This window comes from Rana temporaria, chromosome 5 (genome assembly GCF_905171775.1).
Source record: "Rana temporaria chromosome 5, aRanTem1.1, whole genome shotgun sequence".
In the NCBI taxonomy this organism is placed as follows: domain Eukaryota; kingdom Metazoa; phylum Chordata; class Amphibia; order Anura; family Ranidae; genus Rana; species Rana temporaria.
In genome coordinates, this window is record NC_053493.1 from 371,018,280 (window position 1) to 371,045,341 (window position 27,062).

Here is a 27,062-nt window from a genome sequence, read left to right on the forward strand (position 1 = left end):
ACACAGTCCATTTCAGTCATACACTAACTCAATACCATACAGTGTAGAAGTTGGGTTTTTATAATTCCTTCATCCTTTTTTTTAAAGTGTTTTATTTTCCAGCATTAATTACATTATTTAAGTTTTTAGCACTGTTTGATTCTGGCATTCGGTGCTTTGCTGTTGTATACTGTGAAATACAAGTGCTCTGTATTACATGGATCACGTGTCTACACATTATAGGGGTGATTTACTAAAGAAGTCGTTTTTAATCTGTGTCTGTTTCAAAATCCCAATCAACGTCTGTTCCCCTGGAACTGATTGATCTGTGTCCTTAAGGCCCCTTTCACACTGGGACGGTGGGTGCGTCGGCTTTTACCCCCGCTAGCGGCCGAGAAAGGCCGATTTTATCCCTGCGCTAGCAGCGCTTTGCCGGCGGTATAGCCGCAGTGCCCATTCATTTCAATGGGCAGGAGTGGTATAAATACTACTCCAAGAAGCTGCTAGCAGGACTTTTTTTACCATCCTGCTAGCGCACCGCTCCAGTGTGAGAGCCCTCAGGGCTTTCACACTGGAAAGACAACAGCGGCTCTTTCAGGGCGCTTTACAGGCGCTACTTTTAGCGTTATAGCACCTGCAATGCGACTCAGTGTGAAAGGGGTCTAACAGAAACCAGATTCTTTGGGCCAGATTGAAAATGACTTTATTAAATAACCCTCATATATTTGCACACTTACTGACTTTCATCCATAGGTTCCTCACACTATGTTATCTGCCTGGCTGAAGAGTAATGGCACTTTTTACCTGAAAGAATCTGTCATAAAAAAAATAATAATAATAATAACGATGGGAGTAAACACCATCTGGTGTCAAGCTCCCTCTGTCTAGGAGGCCAGAATAAAAATCCCAACAGGTATTATGCTTCAGAGAAGGTCCTCTGCATGAGTGACACTGGTACATTCAGCTCCACGACCAATGATATCAGTGCTCTGGAACCAGTATATGGCCATGTTTGCTTAGCACAGGTCATAAGTTTACTGCCCTGGCAGAAAGAGCACAAAGGAAGATTAATTTGCACATAAGAGTATGGCTCACCTGTCAATTGAGCTCTGCAAAATAGATATTTTATATTGAAGTCCTTGACCTATTTCCCATGCACCCAGGTCCAGATTTATACCTTCTTTCCTCCAGGTGTCTTGTGCTTTACCCCTCCTAAACTTAGTATCATAATAGCAAGATTATTTAGTACATCACAAGGTTGTGAGGAGGGAGGGATAAAATAGATGGTTTGCCCACTTTGCATCGATACACCTAGAAATAATGACTTGAAGGGTAGTGCAAACCTTTGGTCTGAGGTGTACAACTCCACCAGCAAAAACCCAGAGGCGTTGCAGAGAAAGCAACAATAAGGAGCCATCCCGATAACACTGGCAAGCAAGGGGGGTTGTCTAGAATCTTTTTCCATGGTCATGTTTTATGCCTCGTACACACGACCGAGAATCTCACCGTAAAAGAAACATTGTTTTCCTCGACGAGATTCTTGTCAAGCTTGACAAGATTCTTGTCAATCTTTCCTTGCATACACACTGTCAAGACAAAATCTCGTCATCTCAAACGCGGTGACGTACGACGGCACTATAAAGGGAAAGTTTGATTCCACTGGCGCCACCCTTGGGACTGCTTTTACTAATCTAATGTTACCGCGTGTTAAGTAAAAGTTTGGTGAGAGACGATTCGCGCTTTTCAGTCTGTTACAGCGTGACGAATGTGCTATCTCCATTACAAACGCTTCTTTTACCGAAGGTGTGCTCCCGTCTCATACTTTATTCTGAGCATGTGCGGGTTTTTAAGCATACACACGAACGTGTTTCTCGTCGTAAACCAGCCCGACGAGAACCGCAACCAGAAAATTGAGACTCCCGACGAAAAAAAAGAGAGCATGTTCTCTTTTTTTCTCATCGAGACCCACAACAATTTTCTTGACGAAAAAACATACACACACCGCTTTTCTCGGCAAAAAAGCTCTGCCAGAAGTTTTCTTGATGGTTTTTGCAGAGGAAAACGGTCGTGTATACGAGGCATTATACTGACTGTAACATAAAGTGTGGGCTACTCTTTCCAACTCTGGCAACCCTGCTGCTATAAAAACAATCTCCTGTGCTCGGGAGTATAATCACTAAGTGGTATAACCAGAGCCTTCTAAAGGAATATGGAATGTCTAAGGCCCCGTACACACGACCAGTTTCCTCGGCAGAATTCAGCTTCCGACCGAGTTTCTGGCTGAATTCTGCCGAGGAAACTGGTCGTGTGTACACTTTCGGCCGAGGAAGCCGACGAGGAGCTCGGCGAGGAAATAGAGAACATGTTCTCTATTTCCTCGTTGTTCTATGGGAGCTCTCGTCCCGCCGAGCTCCTCGGCGGCTTCAGGGCTGAACTGGCCGAGGAACTCGATGTGTTTGGCACGTCGAGTTCCTCGGCCGTGTGTACGAGGCTTAAAATCTTGCTGCCCTCCTCAGAACAATGGGTATTCTTGAGGCTGAAACATAGAAAGAAAAGGAAGGCGCACCGACCTTGTGCATTACCAATGGCAAAGTTTATTTATAAAACAATAAAAATGTTACTCACAAACAAGCTTAAAGTGGAGGTTCACCCTAAAAACATGTATTTAACATTCCATTCAGCATAATTCCAACATTTATAACTATGACGTTTTTTTTTTTTTTGCTGTACATACCGTCTTATTGTTATTTTCCACCCGGCTTCCGGGTTCTCACTCCCGCGGGAGTAGGCGATCCTATGCAGAGGCTAGATGATTGACGCCTTGTGAAAAACTTCCCCCGGCGCATAAGGCGCGTCACCAGCTTTCCGAAAGTAGCCGAACTGCTAGTCGGCTCTAGCCGACTAGCAGTTAGAGGAACCAGACGGCATCAAACACGGCTGCGTCAAACACGGCTCGTGTTTGTGAGTAACATTTTTATTGTTTTATAAATAAACGTTGCCATTGGTAATGCACAAGGTCGGTGCGCCCTCCTTTTTTTTTTATATGTTTTAACCCTGCTGCTATGTCTATGGCCTATGTTGGCTGCAGAGAGCTCTCAAAGCACATTGTTTTTGGCTCCATAAAGATTCGGACAGATCATGTAAATTACATTTGCCTTACTGAATGCTCTTCCTTGTGCAACTTCCTCTGTACTCCACAGAGCTGTAACACATGCTCAGGAAAAAAGTGGGTGCCCACAGTCATCAGGTGATGACAGAAAAACAATAGAAGACATGTTATCATTATGGAACAGTCCTTAAAAAGTATAAGTCATTCATGCAAATTGCTTCCACCAGGCAGAGATCACAGTGTAAGTCACCAGAGAGCTAAGTCTGCCTAAAACTGATTCTGGTTGGTTGAAATGCTTCGATGGTAGTCTTCCATACCAGAGTTCCTCCCCTTCCTCCAACCAAAGCTACGGTGTCTTGCTCCTGCTTTTGCACATTCTATAAATTTGGACAGATTAATAAATGAAATCTAGCAGCAAGAGTCATATTAAGAGGAAACTCTTTTGAGGGTCCTGCATGATATATGAAGACGATGTTTTTTTTTTACGAAAGGCAAATCCACTTTGCACTACAAGTGCACTTGGAAGTGCAGTCGCTGTAAATCTAAGGCCCCATACACACGAGAGAATTTATCCGCGAATACGGTCCAGCGGACCGTTTCCGCGGATAAATCCTCTCGAGGATTTCGGCGGATTTTAATGCGATGGAGTGTACACACCATCGCATTGAAATCCGCGCTGAAATCCTCTGGCGATGACGTGTCGCGCCGTCGCCGCGATTATGGCGCGGCGACAGGCGCGACGCTGTCATATAAGGAATTCCACGCATGCGTCAAATCATTACGATGCGTGCGGGGAATCCCTTTGGACGGATGGATCCGGTGAGTCTGTACAGACGAGCGGATCCATCCGTGGGATCCGATTCCAGCGGATAGATATTCTGTGCATGTCGACAAATATTTATCTGCTGGAATTCGGAAATATCCGCGGATAAATATCCGCCGGAGTGTACACACCATAGAATCTATCCGCTGAAACCCATTCGATGGGATTTATCTGCGGATAGATTCTATGGTGTGTACGGGGCCTAAGGGGTAGCTCTGCTGATTTTACCATCCAATCATGTGCAAGCTAAAATGCTGTTTTTTATTTTCTTTGCATGTCCCCCTCTGAATTAAATCAACGCACTTCCAAGTGCACTTGCAATGCAAAGTGTATTTGCCTTTTGTAAATAACCCCCGGTATTTACCCCTATGTCTCGTTTTTAGATGGACTTAGCATTGAACTTCCAGTATGTGATTATCCTCAGACTCTCAGTACTAATTGTATTTACACGCTGTATCTTTGTCTACAGCACGATCATAATTGTTTGACATAAACAACAGATGGTGCTGCACTGGCTTTGCTATGTATTTACCACATAAGCAAATGCATATTGCACATTTTCTATGTAGGAAGGTCAGTGCATGACCAGAGCATCATCAAGTTTTTCAGTCTTTGTTTTTTTAATTGTGAACTTTCTATACTGTCATTTTATTTGTCATTTCCTGAAATTCTATGTAGCAGGGGCATTCGAACGAATTATTGCAAATCTAATTAACTTATCTGGTAAACTTACTTTTCAAAATCAAAGTTTAAATTTTTATAATTTAAAAGTGTTTCTGCCACGTATAGATGATACGTTTAATGTGATCTCCCTGCTACATACTTTATATCATAACTTTCTTCACCTGACATCCGTTCATATTAATATTTGTTTTCCAGATAAAGGCCCATTTTCATATAATTCAGGTAACACCAGCATGCTAGAGAGTCATGATGCATGTCTACATATGTTCAGTATGGTATAGCCACAGCCAACCAATTGCTATACTAACTGGTCTTCATATGTTCTATTTACTGTCAGGCTTCCTTCCTCCCGATAGATCCCCTTGCTTGCTTCAAACCAAAATGCTATGTTAAATGTTTTTCTGTAACATTACTTTATTTTATAAATTATAATTTATTATAATAGACAGATCAACAAGCCAAAAGTATAATCATCCATATTCATTTATAGGAGGTACGTTTACGGGTTAGAATACTTTATGTCTAAAATATATAATTTATGGGGTCACTATGATTTATGAAAAAATGAAAGCAGACCTTTACTCACATGTTAACATAAAGATACCTTTTCCCTATCAGTCCTATTAATGTATCAAAGGAGCTGAAATTCTTTCATTTCCTAGGGAAAATGCTGCATATGGTCTTTGGTGGCAAGATCATGTCCCTTGCCTCACTTATGAAAGGGATAAGGCTTTAAACAGTGGAGAAACCATTTGTGTATAAATAACTTCTACAACGTAAGGAGGGAAACTTGTGCAGTTACATTTACTCATGGGAGTAATTGTAACTGCCAGCCTTGCAATGCCTCATGGGAAATGTAGGGCCAGATCCTCAAAAGGGATACGCCGGCGTATCTACTGATACGCCGTCGTATCCCTGTTTCTATCTTTGGAACTGATCCACAGAATCAGTTTCCAAGAGATAGACAGAAGATCCGACATGTGTAAGGGACTTACACTGCCGGATCTTAGGATGCAGTACCGCATCCGCAAGATGCTCCCAGCTTTTAATGCGCCAGATTATCAAATCTAAACAATACAGTAGTCCACAAATAGGGCCAAGGGGAGAACAGTCCAAACAGACCAAGGTCAGTTTGGACTGTTATGGGGGTCAGGCATAATTGAGGACTATCCAGAGCTGAATTCAAGTTAGACCAGGGGTAGGCAACCTTAGACAGATGGACAATAATGAAGTCAAAGATCACCGGACACAGTGTCCTGTTGTTAGGGCCGGTTCACACCAGAATGCCATGCCAGAAAGGCATGTTCCATGTGTGTTTCATGCATAGTGTTCAAAATGCACTGCCTTTGTGATCTACTGCGGGTGTTTAGCAGTGTGTTACGCTCAGAATGCAGGGTTCAGGAGTGTGTTACAGTCAGAATGCTGGGTTTAGGAATGTGTTACGCTCAGAATGCAGGGTTAAGGAGTGTGTTACGCTCAGAATGCAGGAATCAGGAGTGCGTTATGCTCATAATGCAGAGATCAGGAGTGCGTTACGTTCAAAATGCAGGGATCAGGAGTGTGTAACTCTCAAAATATAGGGATCAGGAGTGCGTTACGCTCAAGATGCAGGGATCAGGTATCAGCAGTGAACTATGCTCAGAATCCAGGGATCAGGAGTACGTTGCACTCAGAATGCAGGGAACAGCAGTGTGGTGCGCTCAGAGTGCAGGGATCAGGAGTGAGTTGCGCTCAGAATGCAGGGATCAGGAGTGCATTGTGCTTAGAGTGCAGGCATCAGGAGTGTGTTGCGTAGAGAGTGCAGGGATCAGACGTGCGTTGCGCTCAGAGTGCAGGGATCTGGAGTGCGCTGCGCTCAGAGTCCAGGGTTTTGGAGTGCGTTGCACTCAGAATGCAGGGAACAGCAGTGTGGTGCGCTCAGAGTGCAGGGATCAGGAGTGAGTTGCGCTCAGAATGCAGGGATCAGGAGTGCATTGTGCTTAGAGTGCAGGCATCAGGAGTGTGTTGCGTAGAGAGTGCAGGGATCAGACGTGCGTTGCGATCAGAGTGCAGGGATCAGGAGTACATTGCGCTCAGATTGAAGGGATCAAGACTGTGTTGCGCTCAGGGTGCAGGGATCAGGAGTGCATTGTGCTCAGATTGCAGGGATCAGGACTGTGTTGTGCTCAGAGTGCAGGGATCAGGAGTGCATTGTGCTCATTTTGCAGGGATCAGGACTGTGTTGCGCTCAGGGTGCATGGATCAGGAGTGCGGTAAACTCAGAGTGCAGGGATCAGAGATCAGGAGTGCATTGCGCTCAGAATGCAGGAATCAGGCATCAGGAGCGGTGTTGCGCTCAGGGTGCAGGGATCAGGAGTGCATTTCGCTCAGAGTGCAGGGATCAGAAATCAGGAGTGTGTTGCGCTCAGAATGCAGAAAACAGGAGTGCAGGGGTTGGGGGGTGATGTGAAGGGTGGTAGCGATGTCCACTGCCCCCTGCACATCACACACACACACACACACCACCACCTCCTCCCCCACCCTCCGCCCTGGGCTGTACTGCCTCTCACTCTCTGCTGTTTACAGCGCCAGTGCAAGCTGGAGGAGAGGGAGAGAGAAGAACCAAAGGCGTGGCGGAGGAGGCTGGGAGTGGAAAGAGAAGGACCGGCACTAGCAGTAGCTGGGTCGGCGGCGTAGACCCGTTCCCGGTCTACCTGTGACCTACCCATTGTCATCAGACAAAGGGGACTTTAAAGGCAAACTCAAAGTATTTGTTTTGGCTAAAAAAGTATAAAGTTTATTAATACACAATAAAAACATTGGTGCATACATCACCATAGATTACATAGAACTAAAAGATGTACAGGGGCTCGTATAGAGCTGAATAATGGCATAATGGTCTCTTCTCGTTGTGCCTAAGGTAGCCCGCAATCGACGGGTTGCCGACCCCGGAGTTAGACAGACACAGTAGTAGAAGAGTAAGATGTAGCAAAGACAGACAGTAAGCCACATGTTGGGTCCAGGTCAAATGGTCATATTTTTGGGCCAAAGTTAGAGACCGTTGACAGAGTCAAGTTCTAAATTGGAGCATGTGAAGTTCAAATAGATGTCAGATCAATCGAATGTAAAGGTCAATAATCATGGAAATAAGCAGAATCTTAGAAAAAAAACTGACATCTGCAAGTGGCAGGCACAATATGTTCCTAAAAGATAGATTGGCCAGCCACTCATGTTGTAACAGACACAGCCTTGTGCAGTACAGCATCAGAAACAGCAGGGGGTGAGTTACTTGGGTCAGAGTCAGTGATCATATACCAGGAATCTCTTTGATGCTGAAGCCTCGTACACACGACCGAGGAACTCGACGGGCGAAACACATCGTTTTCCTCGTCGAGTTCCTTGTTAGGCTGTCGAGGAACTTGACAAGCCAATTTTCTCCATTCCCGTCAAGGAAATAGAGAACATGCTCTATTTTTGGCTCGTCGAGTTTCTCGACAGTTTCCTCGTCGAAAATGTACACACGACCGGTTTCCTCGGCAAAAAAATATCTCACAGCATGTTTCTTGCTGTTTTTTGCCGAGAAACTCGGTCGTGTGTACGAGGCCTAAGAGTCACCAGGAAGTCCATTAAGAAAGACCTATAGACCTCTGACAGCAGCGATCAACACTGGTCACAACCTCATTCATTGTAGAGGTTGCATTACATTTCATTAATATTGTGGACTCTACCCCTTAATTAATTGTCACTTTGTTGAAGTTATCTTTTAATAATAAAATGTTTAATCGTAAATGCAAAATCATTTGTTGCAGACTTGAGCAGTTATTTTGTGAAAAATACTGTCATCCATAAAAATCTATCACACTTCACCTTTACATTTAAAAGGTCTGTCTAACCAAGTGTCATATATCAGTGTTTGCTAGATGCTGACGAGTTAAAGTAAAACTTAAGGAAACTTTTCTTTTTAGTTTTGGATAGAGTGGGGAGCTATTAGAATGCTCGTCAGTTTTTATTGTCCCTGTTAAGAAGATTCACCCTCTATATCGTCTTGATTATCATTATAAGTGAACGTAAATAAAAAGCCCAAATTTTGGGTTGCCCCGGAAATGAATTAGAGGTGAAGTCTTCCAATAGGGACACCAGTTCTGGTGAGCTGGGGGTGCCCAAGGGAGTCCCTTAATTTGCATGGATTTTCTCTCACTTCCTGTTTGTCTATGGGACAGGAAGGAAATCTCCGCAATGGGACACAGATAGCGGAAACAAAATCTGACAGGGGTTATAACCCTTCTGGTACTCTATCCAAAATTAAAAAAAGAAAACACTTTTGTCTATAGTTCTACGTTAAAGTAAACCTTTCATGAGTAATTTTTTAGTCATTATTCCAAAACAAGTATACAGATCAGAACAGTCAGAACTGCTTATTTGTGCACTTGTTCTGGGTTAGTGGCCTTAAAAAGTTGGGGAACCCAGTGGTAAGATTTGTGTTCTACAAACCTGCTGGCCATTACATGTGGGTACCAGTGGGAACACAGTTAGGTGGGCTAGAACATCACTAATTCCAAGGTGGGCGGGAAGAAAGCCAGAAGCTATAGGAGATATCTAGTAGCCGGAGTTTCTAAAAGCTATAAGAAGCCATAAAATGACTCGGGCAATAAGGCTTTGGGGTGGACGGACTCTTAAAGCAGTAAGACAAATGATTTCTGATTACAAGATATTTCGCACAGCATCAGTGGCACTGCATTGTAAAATAAGCCTTTAGGTATGGCTGCCATTTCTCATCAAGCAATGCCAGTTGAAAGTGATATATAGTGATAATAACATTAAAATGAAAGTGATTTATTATTTCAATAACTCGTTTGAGTGTGTGCAGTTAATAATCCTTATGTGTTATTTCTATTCAAATATTACCCATTATTGTACATACAGTGTGATTTAAATTTGCTGTGAGTTAGTGTCTCCGCTCGGTTTGTTTTTCCCCATTTCCAATAACAGGTGTGGACTGCTACCCTACTAATCTTTTCAGGCTCTTCCCTCTCTGCCGTATACTCCTTCAGCTGTAGTTTTTAGTTTTGAATTGCTTTTCTTTATTAATAACCTTAGTTTATTTAGTAATAAAGGAAATACGATTTCAAGAGCTGCTTTTTCAATGGGAATTCTTTGCAGGATCCAAGAGAATAAGTGACAGTGAAGTATCTGACTATGACTGCGATGATGCCGTTGGGGTTGTATCAGGTAAGATTCCAAAAGCATGCTACTGAAGGCAATCAATATGTGTTTATTATATTTTATTTATGATTGTCAGTACTTATTCTTATTTGACACATCTAAATTTATTATAATCAGGAAAATATGAAATCTGCATATGAAAATTTGCAGCCAGCGGGTGGTCCTATGCAACTCCTGTACTCTGATTGCTCTTTCTTACAGCTATTGTATTAAAATAGAAAAGGAACATCCTCATTAGTCTCATTAGTTCCCAGAGGCTATCATGGAAGCACCCAGCTTTTATGTAAAGATTTTCTTTTTTTTATACATATATATATATAATATATATATATATATAAAAATATAGAAAACAGTTTATGCATTTCTAAAGTTTAAAAAGAATGGTTCCTTTGTGTGGTAAAGGTTCACTAAGCACCCTATCTTCTCCAGCAGCATATATGTACCCTTTTGTATTACTCTCCCTTGCCATTCAGTTCTCATGATTGAACTGACATATCAGTTTTGGGTATAGGTGAACATGTATCCCACTTTACAACTCTCAAGTGACAGCAATGATGACTTGTGATTGGCCAACCACTGTCACTTGAAGCCCAGGAAGGACTCTATAGCCTAGGTACAGTCCATCAGTTTGGAGCTAACATGGGACTTTCTTTACTCTTTTCCGGCAATTGAATGAAATGGTGGGGGAGAGAGGAAATGTGAGTATATGTTGCTGGGGTAGATGCAGGAGCAATAACATTTTAAAAACCCATTATTATTTCCCTTTAGAGAGGAACTGATCTCAGGAAAATGGCAGAGGGCAAAGGACTAGTCACCAGTATTGTCTGTGGTCTCCCTGCAGTTGATCTTTTCTCATTACTGACTTACCATGACTGGTTCTGCTCAGTTTCTCTGTGTGTTGGCAAACATTTGGTAGAAGCAAGGTTTTGTTTCTTCGTGTCAGAGACTCCAAAAAGGATTACAGTGAGTAGCACAGTAGTGAAATTTACCAAATCTCACTCCATATCCTTTGAGACTAGCAGTCAGAGGCAGCAAGGCTTTAGATTTTCTCACTGCAGATATACAGCTATGAGGCTGCAAGCACCGGAGTGTCTAGGCACCCTCATACCATGTAGTGAACTGTTATCCCTCCGCATTGTAAAGGCAGAAGTTTTTTTTTTTTTTTTATCTTAATGCATTCTATGCATTAGGATAAAAAAAAATTCTGTGTGCAGCAGCCCCCCTAATACTTACCCAAGCCTATCTTTTTCCAGCGATGTTGCAGGAGTGTCGCTGGAAAAAGTGTTGCAAGTGTTGCAAGCTGCTGGGAACTCCCCTCCTCATTGGCTGAGACAGCAGCGTGGCATGATTGGCTCCCGCTGCTGTCAATCTAAATCATTCAGACAATCAGTAGAGCAAGGGGGCGGGGGCGGATCACGGCTCCGTATCAGAATGGACACAGGGAGCTGTGACTTGTCTCTGGTGCCCCCATAGAAAGCTGCTTGCTGTGGGGGAACTCAACAGGAGGGAGGGGCCAGAAGCACAGAAGAGGGACCAGAGAAGAGGAGAATCTGGGCTGCTCTGTGCAAAACCAGCTGCACAGAGCAGGTAAGTATGACATGTTTGTTATTTTTTATTTATTTTTTTAAACAAGACTTTACAATCACTTTAAGGGTAGTGCATATGTTGCCTATAACATAGCAGACCTTCCCTTTTTGAGTTCAAGTCCACTTTGAAGCCCTACTTTGGGATAAATGTCACACACCCCCCCCTCTATGTGATTGCTGGAACAAAAACATCTAATTGTCCATTTTTACTTAGCTTAAAGTGGTTGTAAAGGATTTTTTTTTTTTTAAAAGCAAACGTGGTCTGTACTTACCTGCTCTTTGCAATAGAATTGCACAGAGCGGCCCTGATTCTCCTCTTCCCGGATCCCGGTGCTCCTGGCTCCTCCTCTCTTGTTGGTGCCACCAATAGGAAGCCAATTCCCATGGGAGCACTTGTGCGGGCTCACTCCCGAGACCCACTGCTGCGTCCATTGACACAGACAGCGTGGATTGGCCCCACTCCCTCATCACTGGAGTTTTTTTTTAAAGGAGTGGTAGCCAATGGCTCCCGCTGCTATTGATCTGCCCAGGGAGGAGGGACAAAGCCAGGAGAGCGGAAGCTCTCAAGCACAGTGCTGTGTCGCATCGGGGCTCAGGGGGTGAGGGGGAGTCTGTGACACAGAAGGGTTTTTTACCTTAATGCATAGAATGCATTAAGGAAGAAACCTTGAGGCTTTAGAATCACTTTAACCAGCGTTCAGTGCTGAAGCCCCGAATCTGCTTGTGGTCCCTTTTAAGTGTCCACATCAGTGCCTGCGTGACCTGGACATTTCCTATTGTATAGCCACCAGCAGGGTTCTTTCATGAAAGAGAAAAGGACTGATGGCATCACAAGGGGGGACGGGTGGTAGAGGACTGGTGGTCTCAAGGCGCCATCACAGATCTGTATTAGCAGTCCCCTGCCCCAGAACCAGTGGCTATAAGGAACCTGGGTGTGGCACTTAGGTGAGTACTGCTGGCTTCACCAGTTAGGGTGGGGAAGACTGTCTGAAAAGGTTCGAAAGGTTGGTAAAGGCTTTAAAGTGGCCCTGCCACTTAAATTCACACAAATCTGTCGGACAAGACAAGTGATGGTTTCTGAAATGTTATTGTTTGTTTCACGTATTCTGATTGTATTCTGTTATTGCTCAGATTACCGGCACAATGGACGTGACATGCAGAGTTCAACATTATCTGTTCCAGAGCAAGTCATGTCATCCAATCACTGTTCCCGGACAGGATCCCTCCATGTAGATAGTATAGGAAGGACGAGATCCTGGTCTCCGAGTGTTCCACCTCCACAAAGGTACAGAATGTTTTATGTCTAATACAGTCCTTTTATTCTAATTTTGATCTCTGGGAAAAATTCAAAACTACCTACTCCTACACGGCAAGGGTTAAATTCTTGCTTTTTGTCCAGGGTACCTTTTAAATGCAGTTTTAGTTGCCTTATTACTCACTTCCGCAGGCTTCCTCCTCTCTGTATGACCAGTCCCTTAAAGCCTTTTTCTTCGGCACTCCCTACATTGGTTGCACACTGACGTTCCTATGTACAATGCAGGGCGAGCAGTCCTGCATTGTAAGAGGGCCCCACCCGTAACATGGAGTGTCACAGGGAAGAGGACAGTGCCAGCTGTTAGGAAAATGAGGGCCAAGGTGGAGAAAACTGCTTTTTAAAGGTATACAAAACAAAGGTGAGGGGGAGGGGGTTGAACACCAATGCAAGGGTAGCTTTACATTTTCCCCAGAGTACAGCTTTAACATTTTGCAATAAAGCAAAAGGCTTTCCAATGTGTGAGTGGGCATTGATTCCTAGTTCTATCTGTGAGAAATTTATTTTTTGGGTTATTGCTCTTTAACCATTGGCACTTCCATTACAACCTTCTCATCTCATTGCTGCAAGGTGATTCTGCTGCTGGAGTTTTACTGTTCTGTTTTAAATACAAAAAAATAATACCAATACTCCATACTACTTTTCACATAGCTAATTTGCTTAAAGAGCACCTGTAATTTAGAAGTAGACACACTGTTATAAAGGATGAGGTGGACGGTACACTTGGTTCTTTCAGTGATTAAGGTTTTATTGCATTTGAATATCTCATAAGTAGGACCTACCTTTGCCCTCTGTACCTTCATTCTGTATATTACTATGGCAGCACTAGGAGGCTAGGATATGGGAGAAAAAGATGTGACATCATAACTATAATTCCAGAAATAGTGATGATGTGGTGGAGGGATGGTGATGACTTGTTATTACCATAAGTTTTCCCCTCCAGATTTGTCTCTGTAACGTGTTCTACCTTTACTCCAAAGTCTCAGAACGTAACTATAAATTAAACATACCACGCCTGCAGCCTACCATAGAAGATACAGGTAGATAAGCAGATGTATTGTTATAGGTTTTATTAAATAGTAACAGTCTGCATTGAATCATTGAATGGGTCTGTTTACCATAATGTTATATGCCTTAAAAGAGAAGTATCGTTTTCCTTTTTTTGGCTAATCATACTTACCTAGGTGGATGCAACATCAGACCGATACTGCAACTGTCCCCCCGGCATCTCTGTACTGAGAACTGAATCACCGAACATCGCCGAGCAGTCAGTAACGCTCCTGCTCTGCTCCTCCGCACTTATTGGAGCGCTGAGCTGTGGAGTAGCGGCTGTCTCAGCGGCTCGCTGAGACTGCCATCAATCAAGGCTGCTGGCAAATCCAGACTTAGGAAGTTGGGATGACGCGCTGCCTCGACTGATGGCAGTGACGTCAGCGGAGAGCAGACTTCAAACCGCTCTCCGCTGAAAACAGGTCACAGGAGTGCAAACAAATTGCACCCCTGTGACCCAGAGGAGAAGCCCAGCCTAAAAAGCTCAGGCTGGGCTTCTTTAAAGTGATTGTAATGACTTTTTTTTTTTTTTTTTAACAAACATGTTATACTTACCTCCTCTATGCAGTTGGTTTTGCACAGAGAACCCTGGATCCCCCTCTTTTCAGGTGCCTCTTTGCTGCTCCTGGCCCCTCCCTCCTGACGAGTGCCCCCATAGCCCAGCAGCTTACGATGGGGGAACCTGAGCTGAGCTGCAGCTCTGTGTGTCCGTTTGGCCCCGTCTCCTCTCTCCCCTGATTGGCTAACTGACTGATTGACAGCCACGGCTGTGCCCCAGCCAATCAGGAGGAGAGTCCTGGACATCACTGGAGAGAGATGGGGCTCAAGGTAAGTATTAGGAGGTGCTGGGGAGGCTGCTGTACACAGAAGTTTTTTTTGTCTTCTTCCTTCTGCCTTTACAATCCCTTAAGATAGGGTATAGGAGGTTAGGTTTTCCACTGACTTCTTGAGTTCTTCTAGATGTTTGCCCACCCCGATTGAAGCTGCCGTTAAACCTTCTTTTGGATCCAGTTGCACTGTCCATCTTACCTGCATAAATATCCCCATTGTAGGTTGGATATATAGGCATGTATAAAATGTAAGCAGTTTTTATGGCTGGCAGCCTGGCTCCATAACTTCATGGCTCCCCTATGGCACTGTCGGCCAATGAGACCACCAATTACAGTGGCAGGCCAGTACAGCAGTACAGAAGATCATCTGGGGTAGAGCTAGGCCCACACAACTGCCCACATTTACTTAAAAGAACACCTCATAGTTAAGGTTTTTTGGGGCTTTTAAAAGGAGAGCTGCACTTGTATGCAGGCACAAAAGAGTCAACCTTTAGTAACAGTTATATCACTTCAAGTACACATTAATGGTACATGGGGCAGAATTAACATGATTTCAAAACTCAATAAAACCTTCATAACTGAAAACAAAAATAGTGCCTCTTCTCTTAGCATAGTGTATACTGCAAAACCACAGGTGCACTAAAAGAAATACAAACTGCTATTGTGAATGATGTTTTTATTGTAAATAACATGTCTTTCTCTTGCATGATATGATATTCCTGGCGTATGGGATGAATTGTGAGTATTGGGAGGCCATCACAGATGCTTTATTCTCTCTAATGTACCACTTAGGAAGAAGCCCAGTTATTTGTTTTATATTTAACATAGAAAGGCAAGACAGGCAAATAGTCAGTTTTGTGGATAGTATAAATGCCCCTTAATGAGAACACTCTGTAGCCACCTTTCAACTATTGTCAGTGGACACAAATGATAATTATATTATTAATAGATTCTGTTTGTTGGGTTGATAATTTCTTTGCCTTAGCATATCAAAATTGTCAAAAACATTTTAATTGCTGTTGTTACTGTGGTTTAGATTGTTTTACTTTATAATTATTTACTTGAAATGGCTCATAATGTAAATTAGCACCAGAACCTGGCTTTCCAGGTTGGCTCATATGTAACATGTAGTCTCAATTCTCCTACTGCAGTAGGGTTACTCTCACTTTTGCTGTGTATTAAAAAATAAAATGGTAGCAGGGAGGTCAAAGTGTATTTAACTACTTAACCCCCGGACCATATTGCTGCCCAAAGACCAGAGTACTTTTTGCGATTCGGGACTGCGTCGCTTTAACAGACAATTGCGCGGTCGTGCGACGTGGCTCCCAAACAAAATTGGCGTCCTTTTTTTCCCACAAATAGAGCTTTCTTTTGGTGGTATTTGATCACCTCTGCGTTTTTTATTTTTTGCGCTATAAACAAAAATAGAGCGACAATTTTGAAAAAAATGAATATTTTTTACTTTTTGCTGTAATAAATATCCCCCAAAAATATATAAAAAAACATTTTTTTTCCTCAGTTTAGGCCGATACGTATTCTTCTACATATTTTTCGTAAAAAAAAATCGCAATAAGCGTTTATTGATTGGTTTGCGCAAAAGTTATAGCGTTTATAAAATAGGGGGTATTTTTATGTCATTTTTATTAATATATTTTTTTTACTAGTAATGGCGGCGATCAGCGATTTTTTTCGGTATTGTGACATTATGGCGGACACTTCGGACACGTTTGACACATTTTTGGGACCATTGGCATTTTTATAGCGATCAGTGCTATAAAAATGCATTGGATTACTATAAAAATGCCACTGGTGAAGGGGTTAACACTAGGGGGCGGGGAAGGGGTTAAGTATGTCCCTTGTGTGTTCTTACTGGGGGGGGGGGGGGGGGGGGGCTCACTAGGGGAAACACTGATCTTCTGTTCATACATTGTATGAACAGAAGATCAGCGTTTCCCCCGGTGACAGGACCAGGAGCTGTGTGTTTACACACACAGCTCCCGGTCCTCGCTCTGTACCGAGCGATCGCGTGTGCCCGGCGGCGATCGCGCCTGCCGGGCACACGCACGGGAGTCGGGGGCGCGCGCGCGCCCCTAGTGGCGGCTGAGAGAGAGGACGTTATACTACGTGCTCTCGCCCAGCCGAGCCGACCTGCCGACGTAGAACGGCGGTGCGCGGTCGGCTAGTGGTTAAAGCCCAAACTTATTTTTCGTTTTAGAGTGGAAAGGATTAGAACCCCTTTTGGATTCCTACTACTATCCAGGGCTCCACCAGAGAGATTTCCACTTATTGATGGTCCTGTTGACAAAGGTTTCACTAGGGAGGAAGTGAGGTTGAATCTCCAAAAACAACATAAACAGAAATACAAGCACTTCCTTTTAGTGGTACAGGGGAAGGTTTATTGTCAGATCCTAATTGCTGTCCATGCGGCCCCTCTCTCCCTGTCTGGCAAAGTCTCCAGAACAATAAGTAAGGGGAAATCTTTCTGACGGAGCCCCAGATATAGCAATACCTAACTTTTTGGGCTGAACCTACAATATAAAACAACCTTGTAGTGGTCATGGTAAGCTGTAGAGCAACTAGTGGGTGGTTTTTTGAAAAGGGTTTTCATTTTGGTAAAAACGTGAATATGTGTAAGCAATGAGCTTAGAATGATTTTTTTAACTGGTAGTAAAAATCGAATTATCACTTTTTCCAATTTCACTGTTGTCTATTTGCAGTAGAATATAGTGGTCACTGTTGCATACATTTTGTTTTGGTCAAATGATAGTTGGTAGGCCTATTTTTAATCTATTAAAAAGCCACATGGGACAGTTCTGTTTGTTCAATGGTTCTTAGGTGGTTGTATGGTTGTTAGTGACACCTGGTAGGTTGGATAAACGTCCTGATTGTATGCTAATGTTTTGCGTTGTTCGGCCTCCTTTAGAAACCTGTAGGTAAACTCAGTAACAAAACTGGGGGGAAGAGGTCTTTTGAGAAGAATTTTGCATCTTGGATAAATCAAGCCATTGGCTCTGTCATTACCTCCAGTACAGGTCCCTGATCCAACCATGTGACCTAAGTGTGGACAGTGGGGGGGGGGGGGGGCTATATACAAAGGACTGCATCATTTACATGTGCTTAAAAAAACACATGCTTCTGAATCTTTGCTATGCTGTGCTTAAGGTTCCATATTTACAGGCCAGTATTCTCAACCGGTAAACTATTCTGAGCATTTGTTGTGATAATTGGACAGTATAGGGGTTATCACACAAATTAAAAAGTGTGGCGATACTACAGTCTTGGATGTTGCAAACATAGCCATTGTTAATCATTGTCCGAGATGAGACATATGCCCCTCTGGGGTGGCCCCCTACAGTTTATGTTCTGTTTTTTTATGGCCACTGTACATTGCACATATGTAGCACTTGGACTGATGTTGTTCAGGTACAACCATGAGTATCTTACGGAAGGATAACGCTGTACCATCATGGCTGATTACCAACATTTCTTTCCCATCAACCTTTGCTAATTTAAACGTTTAACTGATGCTGCTCTTCCACTGTCATTAATTGCCCTTTAGGACAGAAGTAGCCAGTCGTCTACTAATTGCTTGATACCTTGTGTAGTTTTAATAAGAGTATTATAGAACAAGCTACTCAGCCAATGTTCATCCGAAACTGACAAACTTCCCTTTCTTTCAGTAGGAGTATGGAACAGGGACCAAGAGGGACAAGATCTGGCCCTGAACAGTACAATTACATGGGCAGAGTGGAAAGGCATCGTGTATTAGATAACCACTACTCCCCAAACAGAGAAAGGTAACTAAAGTACATAGCAAATCTATCAAATAGGCAGGAGGTGCTATTTTAGTGAGAGTTAGAGGCTAAGGACAAGGTCCATCAGAATCAGATTTTTCATTTATAGGATGCTGGTTGTGTGAATCACATGCTGGCTTGCCATATCTCTTTATAAATTAAAGCTCTAAACCCAAAAGAAAAATGATCTTGCTTACCTGTCCTTAAATGTGGTGACTACATTTTTTTTTGAATGGTGATCCTGAGGCTAACATAAGGTGACAACGTTCACTTACTGTACTGTATTTATGGAGGAATGGCATTGTCACCCTAAGCTGCTCCCCTGACTACATTCTCCTCTCTTCATATGCATTTCAAAAGGAGTGGGTTTGTAGCTCATAGAGGATAGCTTGGAAGAAAGATAACATTGGTTGAATAATGAGTTCAGCTTCAGCTCACAGAAAATGATTTTAGCAAGATCAGCAGGATTTTTTCTGTACTTGCTGAAAATTCTGTTTTCCAAAAAAAAACAAATCTATTGCAGACACCACATTTATGACCTAGTAAGCTGTAATGTATTTAATTTTTGTTCTTGGGTTTAGATATCCTTTGAATGTTGAGTTTCTCGGCAAAAACCAGCAAGAAACTTGCTGGGAGATATTTTTTTGCCGAGGAAACCGGTCGTGTGTACATTTTCGTCGAGGAAACTGTCGAGAAACTCGATGAGCCAAAAAGAGAGCAAGTTCTCTATTTCCTCGACGGGAATGGAGAAACGTGCCTTGTCGAGTTCCTCGACAGCCTAACAGGGAACTCGACGAGGAAAACTATGTGTTTCACCCGTCGAGTTCCTCGGTCGTGTGTACGAGGCTTTAGAGGTATCCTCTCCTTCTAGAAGCAAGTATATTTGCTAGTTGGGGTGATTTATTGAAGTGACCTTTTGAGCATGTTGGTAGGAGTTTTGACTTATGCCGCGTACACACGGTCGGAATTTCCGACAACAAATGTTCGATGTGAGCTTGTTGTCGGAAAATCCGACCGTGTGTATGCCCCATCGGACATGGATTCTGACGCACAAAAATCTACGCATGCTCGGAATTAAGCAGAAGAGCCGCATTGGCTATTGAACTTCATTTTTCTCAGCTAGTCGTACGTGTTGTATGTCACCACGGTTTATTTGTCGGAATGTCCAATCGTGTGTACGCGGCATTATTGTTGGTTGAAGAAAAGTAGGCCAAGGCCTGATGGCCATAGAAATTTACTGCTGTTGGATGCTACTGGAATAAAAGGGTGATGGCCCATACAGGGATCAGACCTGTGACCTTGAGTGTTATCAGCACCACACTCTAACCAACTGAGCTCAGTTGGTTAGAGTGTTGATAAAACCAAGGTTTGAGCCCCGTACAGGCCATTGCCCTTTTATTCCAGTAGCTTCCAACAGTCTTAGTCTATTGTTGGGTCATCCAAATCAGAGTAGTTTTTAAACATGAGCCAGGGCCATATTTTAAAGGGAAGAAGTCAAAACTAAAAAAAAAAGATTTCTATGACTTTTCAGTTTATGCTACCTACCTATTAAAGACACTTTTTTGGAAGGGGAATCTTTCAGTAGGGACGCTTATCTAAGAGGGCATTAGCCTCACTTTGGAAGGATTTCCTCTCACTTTCTGATGTTTCTAAGTGAAATAAAGTGAAGGAAAATCTCTTGAATGGCACATAGATGTACAACGTAAAAAAGAAAACATGACAAGGGGTTTAGTGCAGTACTCTGTCCAAAAACACATTTTTAGCTTTACATTTTTTGCTAATGTTTTTAAAAATGTTGAGTTTTTTTTGTTCTGCTTGTTTTTATGTGACAGAACTCAAGTTTTGCTTCACAGTTTCTGAAACCCTGGAACTTGATGTCTCAAGTTTTGCAAAGAAATTTTCCTTATTTGAGAAATAGCTTTTCACTTTTTTTATCCTTGTTGGCATATCTTACTCCTCTTTAGAAATAAGCGAAAAGTGGCCTGCAAAAGCTGCATAGCAAGAATTCAAGATCACTTGACAACCTCTCAATGTCTATAAATAGACCACTGAAAGTGAAATCCTGGTACTCTAGTTCAAAAGGTTATGCATAAGATATAAAACCCCAATCAATCTATTAAAGAGAAATATGAACTGCCAGGCCGTTCTTTAGGAAAAAAACAAGATTGCTGCAAAAATAAAAGTGATTTTGACAAGTGGTATGGAATGTTGAAAGAAAATAGAGAGGGTAGCCTAGAATTACAAAAGCTTGTTGAAGAGCTCAAGGCTATCTTGCTGAGCTGAATCTCAGTGGGAGATACAATGCTTTTTCTGCACCAGAGAGTTTTACTGCTAATATTGTGATGCCTCTAATCTAAACAGGGCTGTCTTAATAGCATCATGGGCCCCTGGGCAAAGTAATGCTCTGGGGCCCCTACAATGATGACAGTGCAGGTAAACAGACATTAAGTAGGTAGGAGGCAGACTTCCTCCCCTTTGCATGTATCATTCTCAGTGCCATCATGGGGCCCCCAATTTCAGGGGGCAGCGTGGGCTCAAGGACCAGCTGCTTTGGGGAAAGTGCAGGGGTCACCCATGCACCTGGGGCCCCTGGGCAGTGCCCAGGTGTGCCCTCTCATTAAGACAGCCCTGCTCATGGCCAGGTTACTTGGGAGATACAAAAAGAGAGTGGTTTATCTCACTGGTATCTGCCTATAATTGAAAAATCAGCTTTGGATGGACTTACCCTTTAAGAAAGGGAGAAACTGAAAATTAGGTCACCCAGTGTAAGTATAGCTTAGTTTTATTGGTACTGTATTTAACTATGTTGTACCAGAGCTGTTAGCACTGTTCATAAGGATATTACTAAGATAATTGCTTTTTGTCTGAGGGGAACAATCCAGGGTACAATCTTCATGATTTAGAAGCTTTCTGAATGCTAGGACTAGTCAATTTTGCTTCGAATGGAACTGTTATGTTCTTAAAATACCTCTGTGATGATATTGACAGTGAATTCATGGAGTGTGTTATGGTCTGCACACAAAATGTCTACCTATGTTTAATTTGGTAAATTCATCAGGAATTGCCTACAACACCCAGTTCACAGCTTCCATATGCAGGTTAGAAAATAGAGAATTATAATTGGCTCCTGAGAGAAACAAAACGTTACCCCAGCTCCACTGCCAATACAGAAGTCCACGAACTGTGATCTGGTGCTCTAGCCAGGACGTTCAAGCCCTATAAATACAATATTTGAATCGAAATGATCTGGCAGTTCGGATGCTCTTGAATAAAAGTCCTTTATTGGTTACATGGGTACACGGGTACAGGCTATACGCTATAGCGTATAGCCTGTACCTGTGTACCCATGTAACCAATAAAGGACTTTTATTCAAGAGCATCCGAGTTGCCAGCCCTTTTTGATTCAATTATAATTGGCTCCTGTGGGCTGCACAGAATTTGTATCCTTTCTTTTTCTTGTGGTATCCCCCTACAGATGTGTGTTTATTTGTGTTTTTCCTGTAAGATGGAATGTTCTTTCTTGCAAGTTCCTGCAGAACAGGTTAATTTTTAGTACAACCGACAGACCAAATATTGGAATACATTAGGTACAATGTGGGCGTTAGCCAGGGCCATTCCTTTCAAGAGGCAAGGTACTAATATATATTGTAATAGTCTTTACAGTGCATCACTTAAATGACTGCAACTCCCCCTTACCTCCTGTATACCTGCACACACTTACCTTCTGTTTGACCCTCAACCATACAGTTCAGCTACCTGAAGGGATAAGATGAAATAACCAGGTATGGGGGGGGGGGGGGGGCTGTGACTCTCAGTCTTTCTCCCAAGATAGTTGCCTGGGAGTCCAACTGCTGTCACTTAGGGGTAGGACGAGAGTCCATAGCAGTGTATAAGGTCCAATGATCTTATTCCAAAAACTACTTTCTGCTGGAACCTACCTAAAACCCACCTCCTCAAACACCTTTTTTAGTGTGTGCAGCAGAAAAAATGTTGGAATAAGATAGTGGCCTTTCATTGCTGCCCTAGTGACAATGATTAGAAACTTGGTGTTTGAGATCCATTGCTTTTCAGGCATTTTCCATTTGATAAGGTCAGCATTCCATTTATGATGCTTAAAGGAAGGCCCACATTTAGAATGTAGTTTAGAGAGCGTGAGAAGATTTTTATAATTTTCATTGCATTAAAGTGGTTATAAAGGCATAATTCCTTCTATGCATGAAGGTAAAGAAAAAAATTCTGTGTGCATCAGCCCCCCTAATACTTGCCTGAGCACCCTTTCGATCCAGCGATGTCCACGAGAGCCTTGCCTCTCCAGAAACTTGCACTCCTGATTGGCTATTGGTAGCAAAATCACAGCCAGTGAGCCAATTAGGAGACAGAGGGGGCATGGGTGATCCACGGCTCCGTTTGTGAATGGACACACAGAGCCGAGGGACGGGAGCGCACCTGCTTGGGTGCCCCCACAGGAAGCTGCTTGCTGTGGGGTCAGGAGGGAGGAGCCCAGTGTCGGTGAGGGACTTGAGAAGAGAAGGATCTGGGCTTCTCTGTGTAAAACCATTCATTGCCCAGAGCAGGTAAGTATAACATGTTTGTTAACCTCCCTGGCGGTCTTCCCGAGACTGACACGGGGTTAGATTTTCTTGCTACTATCGGTAACCCCGTGTCAGTCACGGGCTTGCCTCGCTAGATCCACAGGCACTTTTTACTTACCTTGTCCCTGGATCCAGCGATGCCACCGCGCTGTGTGAGCGAGCGGGACCTCGCTCGATTCACATAGTGCTTCCGTGTGACGCCGATCTCCGTTCCCTGCGACGTTACGACGCACGGGGACGGAGAACGGCGCCAAATTCAAAAACGTAAACAAACACTTTACATACAGTATACTGTAATCTTATAGATTACAGTACTGTATGTAAAAAAAACACACCCCCTTGTCCCTAGTGGTCTGTCCTGTGTCATGCATGTCATTTTATATAATAAAAACGTTTCTTTCTCCCTGCAAACTGTAGATTGTCCATAGCAACCAAAAGTGTCCCTTTATGTCAAAAATAGTTTTAGATCAGCTAAAAAACAGCGATAATAAATTATAATCACTTGCAGAATTGTGCGATAGCGATTTGTGGGGAAATTCGTCATAAAAAAAAAAAAATAATGACAGCAACAATTCTGCAACTGAGCAAATTTCAGTGATTTTAATTTGATTACATTATTGAATAATTTTTATTATAATTATATTATTATTTGTTATAATTATTTATAATTATTTATTATATTATAATTTATAATTTTGTTTTTAAAAAAATGTCATACCTGGGATGCCTATTAGACTCTTGCTTGGTCAGATTTAAGTGAGTTATTTCTAAAAATGACAGACCTACAATATAAAACGCCAAATTTCCTTGCAAATAATGGTACCGCTTTCAGCACCTTTTTTCTGACAGAATCATACCGCCAGGGAGGTTAATAAAAAAAAAAAAAAGGAGACTTTAATATCACGGTAACATGCAAATCGTGTTTACTTCACAGCACTCCACCACTCTATTGGTTTTCCGCTTTATGCATAAGTCTACAGTTTTGAAGTAGGCAGCTGGCACAGGGTTAAGTGTCCTATACTGCTTTAGACTGTTGCTTTTATAAGTAAGCATGGCTCTTTTCAGTGGGTGTTGCGGAAACGGATTGCAATCTGTACATGCCGTTGTGCTGTGCGATGGCATGTCAACTTATAGTACTATCATTTTTTTTAAAAATATTTGGGGGTTTTGATAAACTTTAAAAGCCCTCTGCAGAGTTGGACCTATATAGGAGAAAAAATATTTACTATTATAATAATATAATATACATATTAATATGTACTAATATAATATGTATACATTTAACTATATGTATTATATTATTTTCCCCAAAGTCTAGGATTGTATGATTAAAGCTGCATTTAATTAAATTTTACCTTCCCTAGTGTCTTGCAGACATCACTAGAGTATGCGTATTCTGCCTGCTACCAGAACTACAATGGACTTTCCATTAATTACTATTAGCGGTACAATTTCTTGTAGGTATTCTAAGGCAGGCCATGTAGCCTTGTTGGTGAATACAGTATGTTTGCTCTATCCAGCTACCAGTGTCAAGAGGGATCTTGCTAATGTAACCAGCAGACTGTACACCTTGGCTGTTCTAGTAAAAAATGAGTTTGAGTGGCTGCCATGTTTACCTGTTAGATTCGGTACACACACTGTGTTTCCTCATTTGCATTAAGTGAATCTGAGCTTCTGATGTGCTGCTGTATCATTAACCTCCCTGGCGGTATGATTCTCTCAGAAAAACATGCTGAAAGCGGTACCATTATTTGCAAGGAAATTTGGCGTTTTATACTGTAGGCCTGTAATTTTTAGAAATAACTCACTTAAATCTGACCAAACAAGATTCTAATAGGCATCCCGGGTATGACATTTTTTTAAAAACAAAATTATAAATTATAATATAATAAATAACTATAAATAATTATAACAAATAATAATATAATTATAATAAAAATTATTTAATAATGTAATCAAATCAAAATCACTGAAATTTGCTCAGTTGCAGAATTGTCGTTGTCATTTTTTTTTTTTTTTTATGCCGAATTTCCCCACAAATCGCTATCGCACAATTCTGCAAGTGATTATAATTTATTATCGCTGTTTTCTAGCTGATCTAAAACTATTTTTGACATAAAGGGACACTTTTGGTTGCTATGGACAATCTACAGTTTGCAGGGTGAAAAAAAGCTTTTTATTATATAAAATGACATGCAGGACACTGGGCAGACCACTAGGGACAAGGGGGGGGGGGTGTTTTTTTTACATACAGTACTGTAATCTATAAGATTACAGTATACTGTATGTAATGTGTTTGTTTACTTTTTTGAATTTGGTGCCGTTCTCCGTCCCCGTGCGTCGTAACGTCGCAGGGAACGGAGATCGGCGGCACAGGAGGACGCTGTGTGAATCGAGCGAAGTCCCGCTCGCTCACACAGCGCGGTGGCATCGCTGGATCCAGGGACAAGGTAAGTAAACACTCCCTGTACATCCAGCGAGGCAAGCCCGAGTCTGACTCGGGGTTACCGATTTTAGCCCAAAAATCTCACCCCGAGTCAGACTCGGGAACACCGCTCAGGAGGTTAAAGCAGTTCAGCTCTTACACCTGTACACCCACTATAAACCCGAGTCATTTTTACATTTCTGCTATGGGCCTGTTTATTCAGCAATAACTGCTGGCCATACTTTCCTAGGCCTAGGCTTCCGGAGCGGATCGCGGGGTGTGCCGATCCGAACGGGGTGGCCCGTTCGGATCACGAATCGGTGACGATCTGTTGCACCCCTAGTGTATATATATATATATATATATATTTTTTTAGCATAGACCTTTAAAATAAAATGGTGGTTGTTGCAATTTTTATGCCACGCGGTATTTGCGCAGCCATTTTTCTAATGCAGTATTTTTGGGGAAAAAACACTTTCATGAATAAAAAAAAAAAAACACTAAAGTTAACCCAGTTTATTGCATAATGTGAAAGATGATTAATAGATACCTAACATTGCATCTTCCCGTGGAATGCCGGCAAACTACGGTGCTTAAAATTCTCCATATGTGACGCTTTAAACGCCTTTACGGGTTACCAGTTTAGAGTTGCACAGGGGTCTGGTGCTAGAATTATTGCTCTTGTTCTGACGTTCGTGACAATACCTCACATGCGGGAGTAAGGTATGCGTTCGCATTTGCACGTAAGCGCGTTGGGACAGGGGCGCTTTACATTTTTATTTATTTATAAAAAAAAATCTATTTTAGACCCCAAATCTCTCCTCTGGCCTCCCATGTAGGGCGGAACCGGAAGTGACAAACTGCTTGTCGCTCCCAGTTTTCAGGATTACAGAGAGAGGGGAACCATGTCAGTTTCTCTCTCTCTGTACAGGGCAGCTATCATTGCCAGCCGCATCACTCCCAGCCTCTGCGATGTGACGGAAAAGCCTGGGAGAGGTGGCGGCGGGAGGGGGGTGGTACCCTATTCTGCCATCCGCAGAAGTGATTGAGTAGCTAATTAGCCACTCAGATCACTTCTGTCTTGAACAGAATCGCTGGCTGAAAACATTGATACCAGGATGATGCCTGTAGGTGCAGGCACCATCCCGTTATAACCACTGAAACAGGAGGATGTCCATGTATGCCCTCCCAGTGGAAAGTGGTTAATGGCATCCCACGCTTAGTCTGTAGGGTTCTAATTTATCCCAAAGGTGTTTTATTGGGTTGAGGTCAGGACTCTGTGCAGGCCAGTCAAGTTTCTCTACCCCAAACTCGCTCATCCGTGGCTTTTGTGCACTAGTGCGCAGTCATGTGGGAATTGGAAGGTGCCATGACAAGTCGACTTGGCCTTGGTACAAGTACGTCCCATGTGCAGCTTCCTGGATTATGAATCCAAATGTTCCTCCAGTATTTTTTGATAACTGTATTCATCTTACCAACAATTTTGACCAAATTTCCTGTGTCTTTGTAGCTCAAACATCCCCAAAACATCAGCGATCCACCTTCGTGTTTTACAGTAGGAATGGTGTACCTTTCATCACAGGCCTTGTTGACTGCAAATTTAACATTTATGGTTGTGGCCAAAAAGCTAAATGTTGGTCTCATCACTCCAAATGACTTTGTGCCAGAAGGTTTGA

General features: G+C 42.6%; 1 protein-coding gene across 8 annotated transcripts in view; it reads left to right on the plus strand.

The window, feature by feature from the left end:
* RIMS2 (regulating synaptic membrane exocytosis 2) overlaps positions 1–27,062 on the plus strand; it is an 830,084-nt gene that overhangs the window by 549,507 nt on the left and 253,515 nt on the right. For 4 of the 8 annotated variants that reach the window (XM_040354833.1, XM_040354827.1, XM_040354834.1 and 1 more), the window contains 3 exons: positions 9,735–9,803; positions 12,515–12,668; positions 18,256–18,372. In XM_040354833.1, coding sequence (XP_040210767.1) covers positions 9,735–9,803; positions 12,515–12,668; positions 18,256–18,372 — 340 coding nt within the window. Of the gene's footprint in view, positions 1–4,790; positions 4,818–9,734; positions 9,804–12,514; positions 12,669–18,255; positions 18,373–27,062 lie in introns of all 8 variants that reach the window. The other 4 variants (XM_040354825.1, XM_040354826.1, XM_040354828.1 and 1 more) reach the window with 2 other exon arrangements.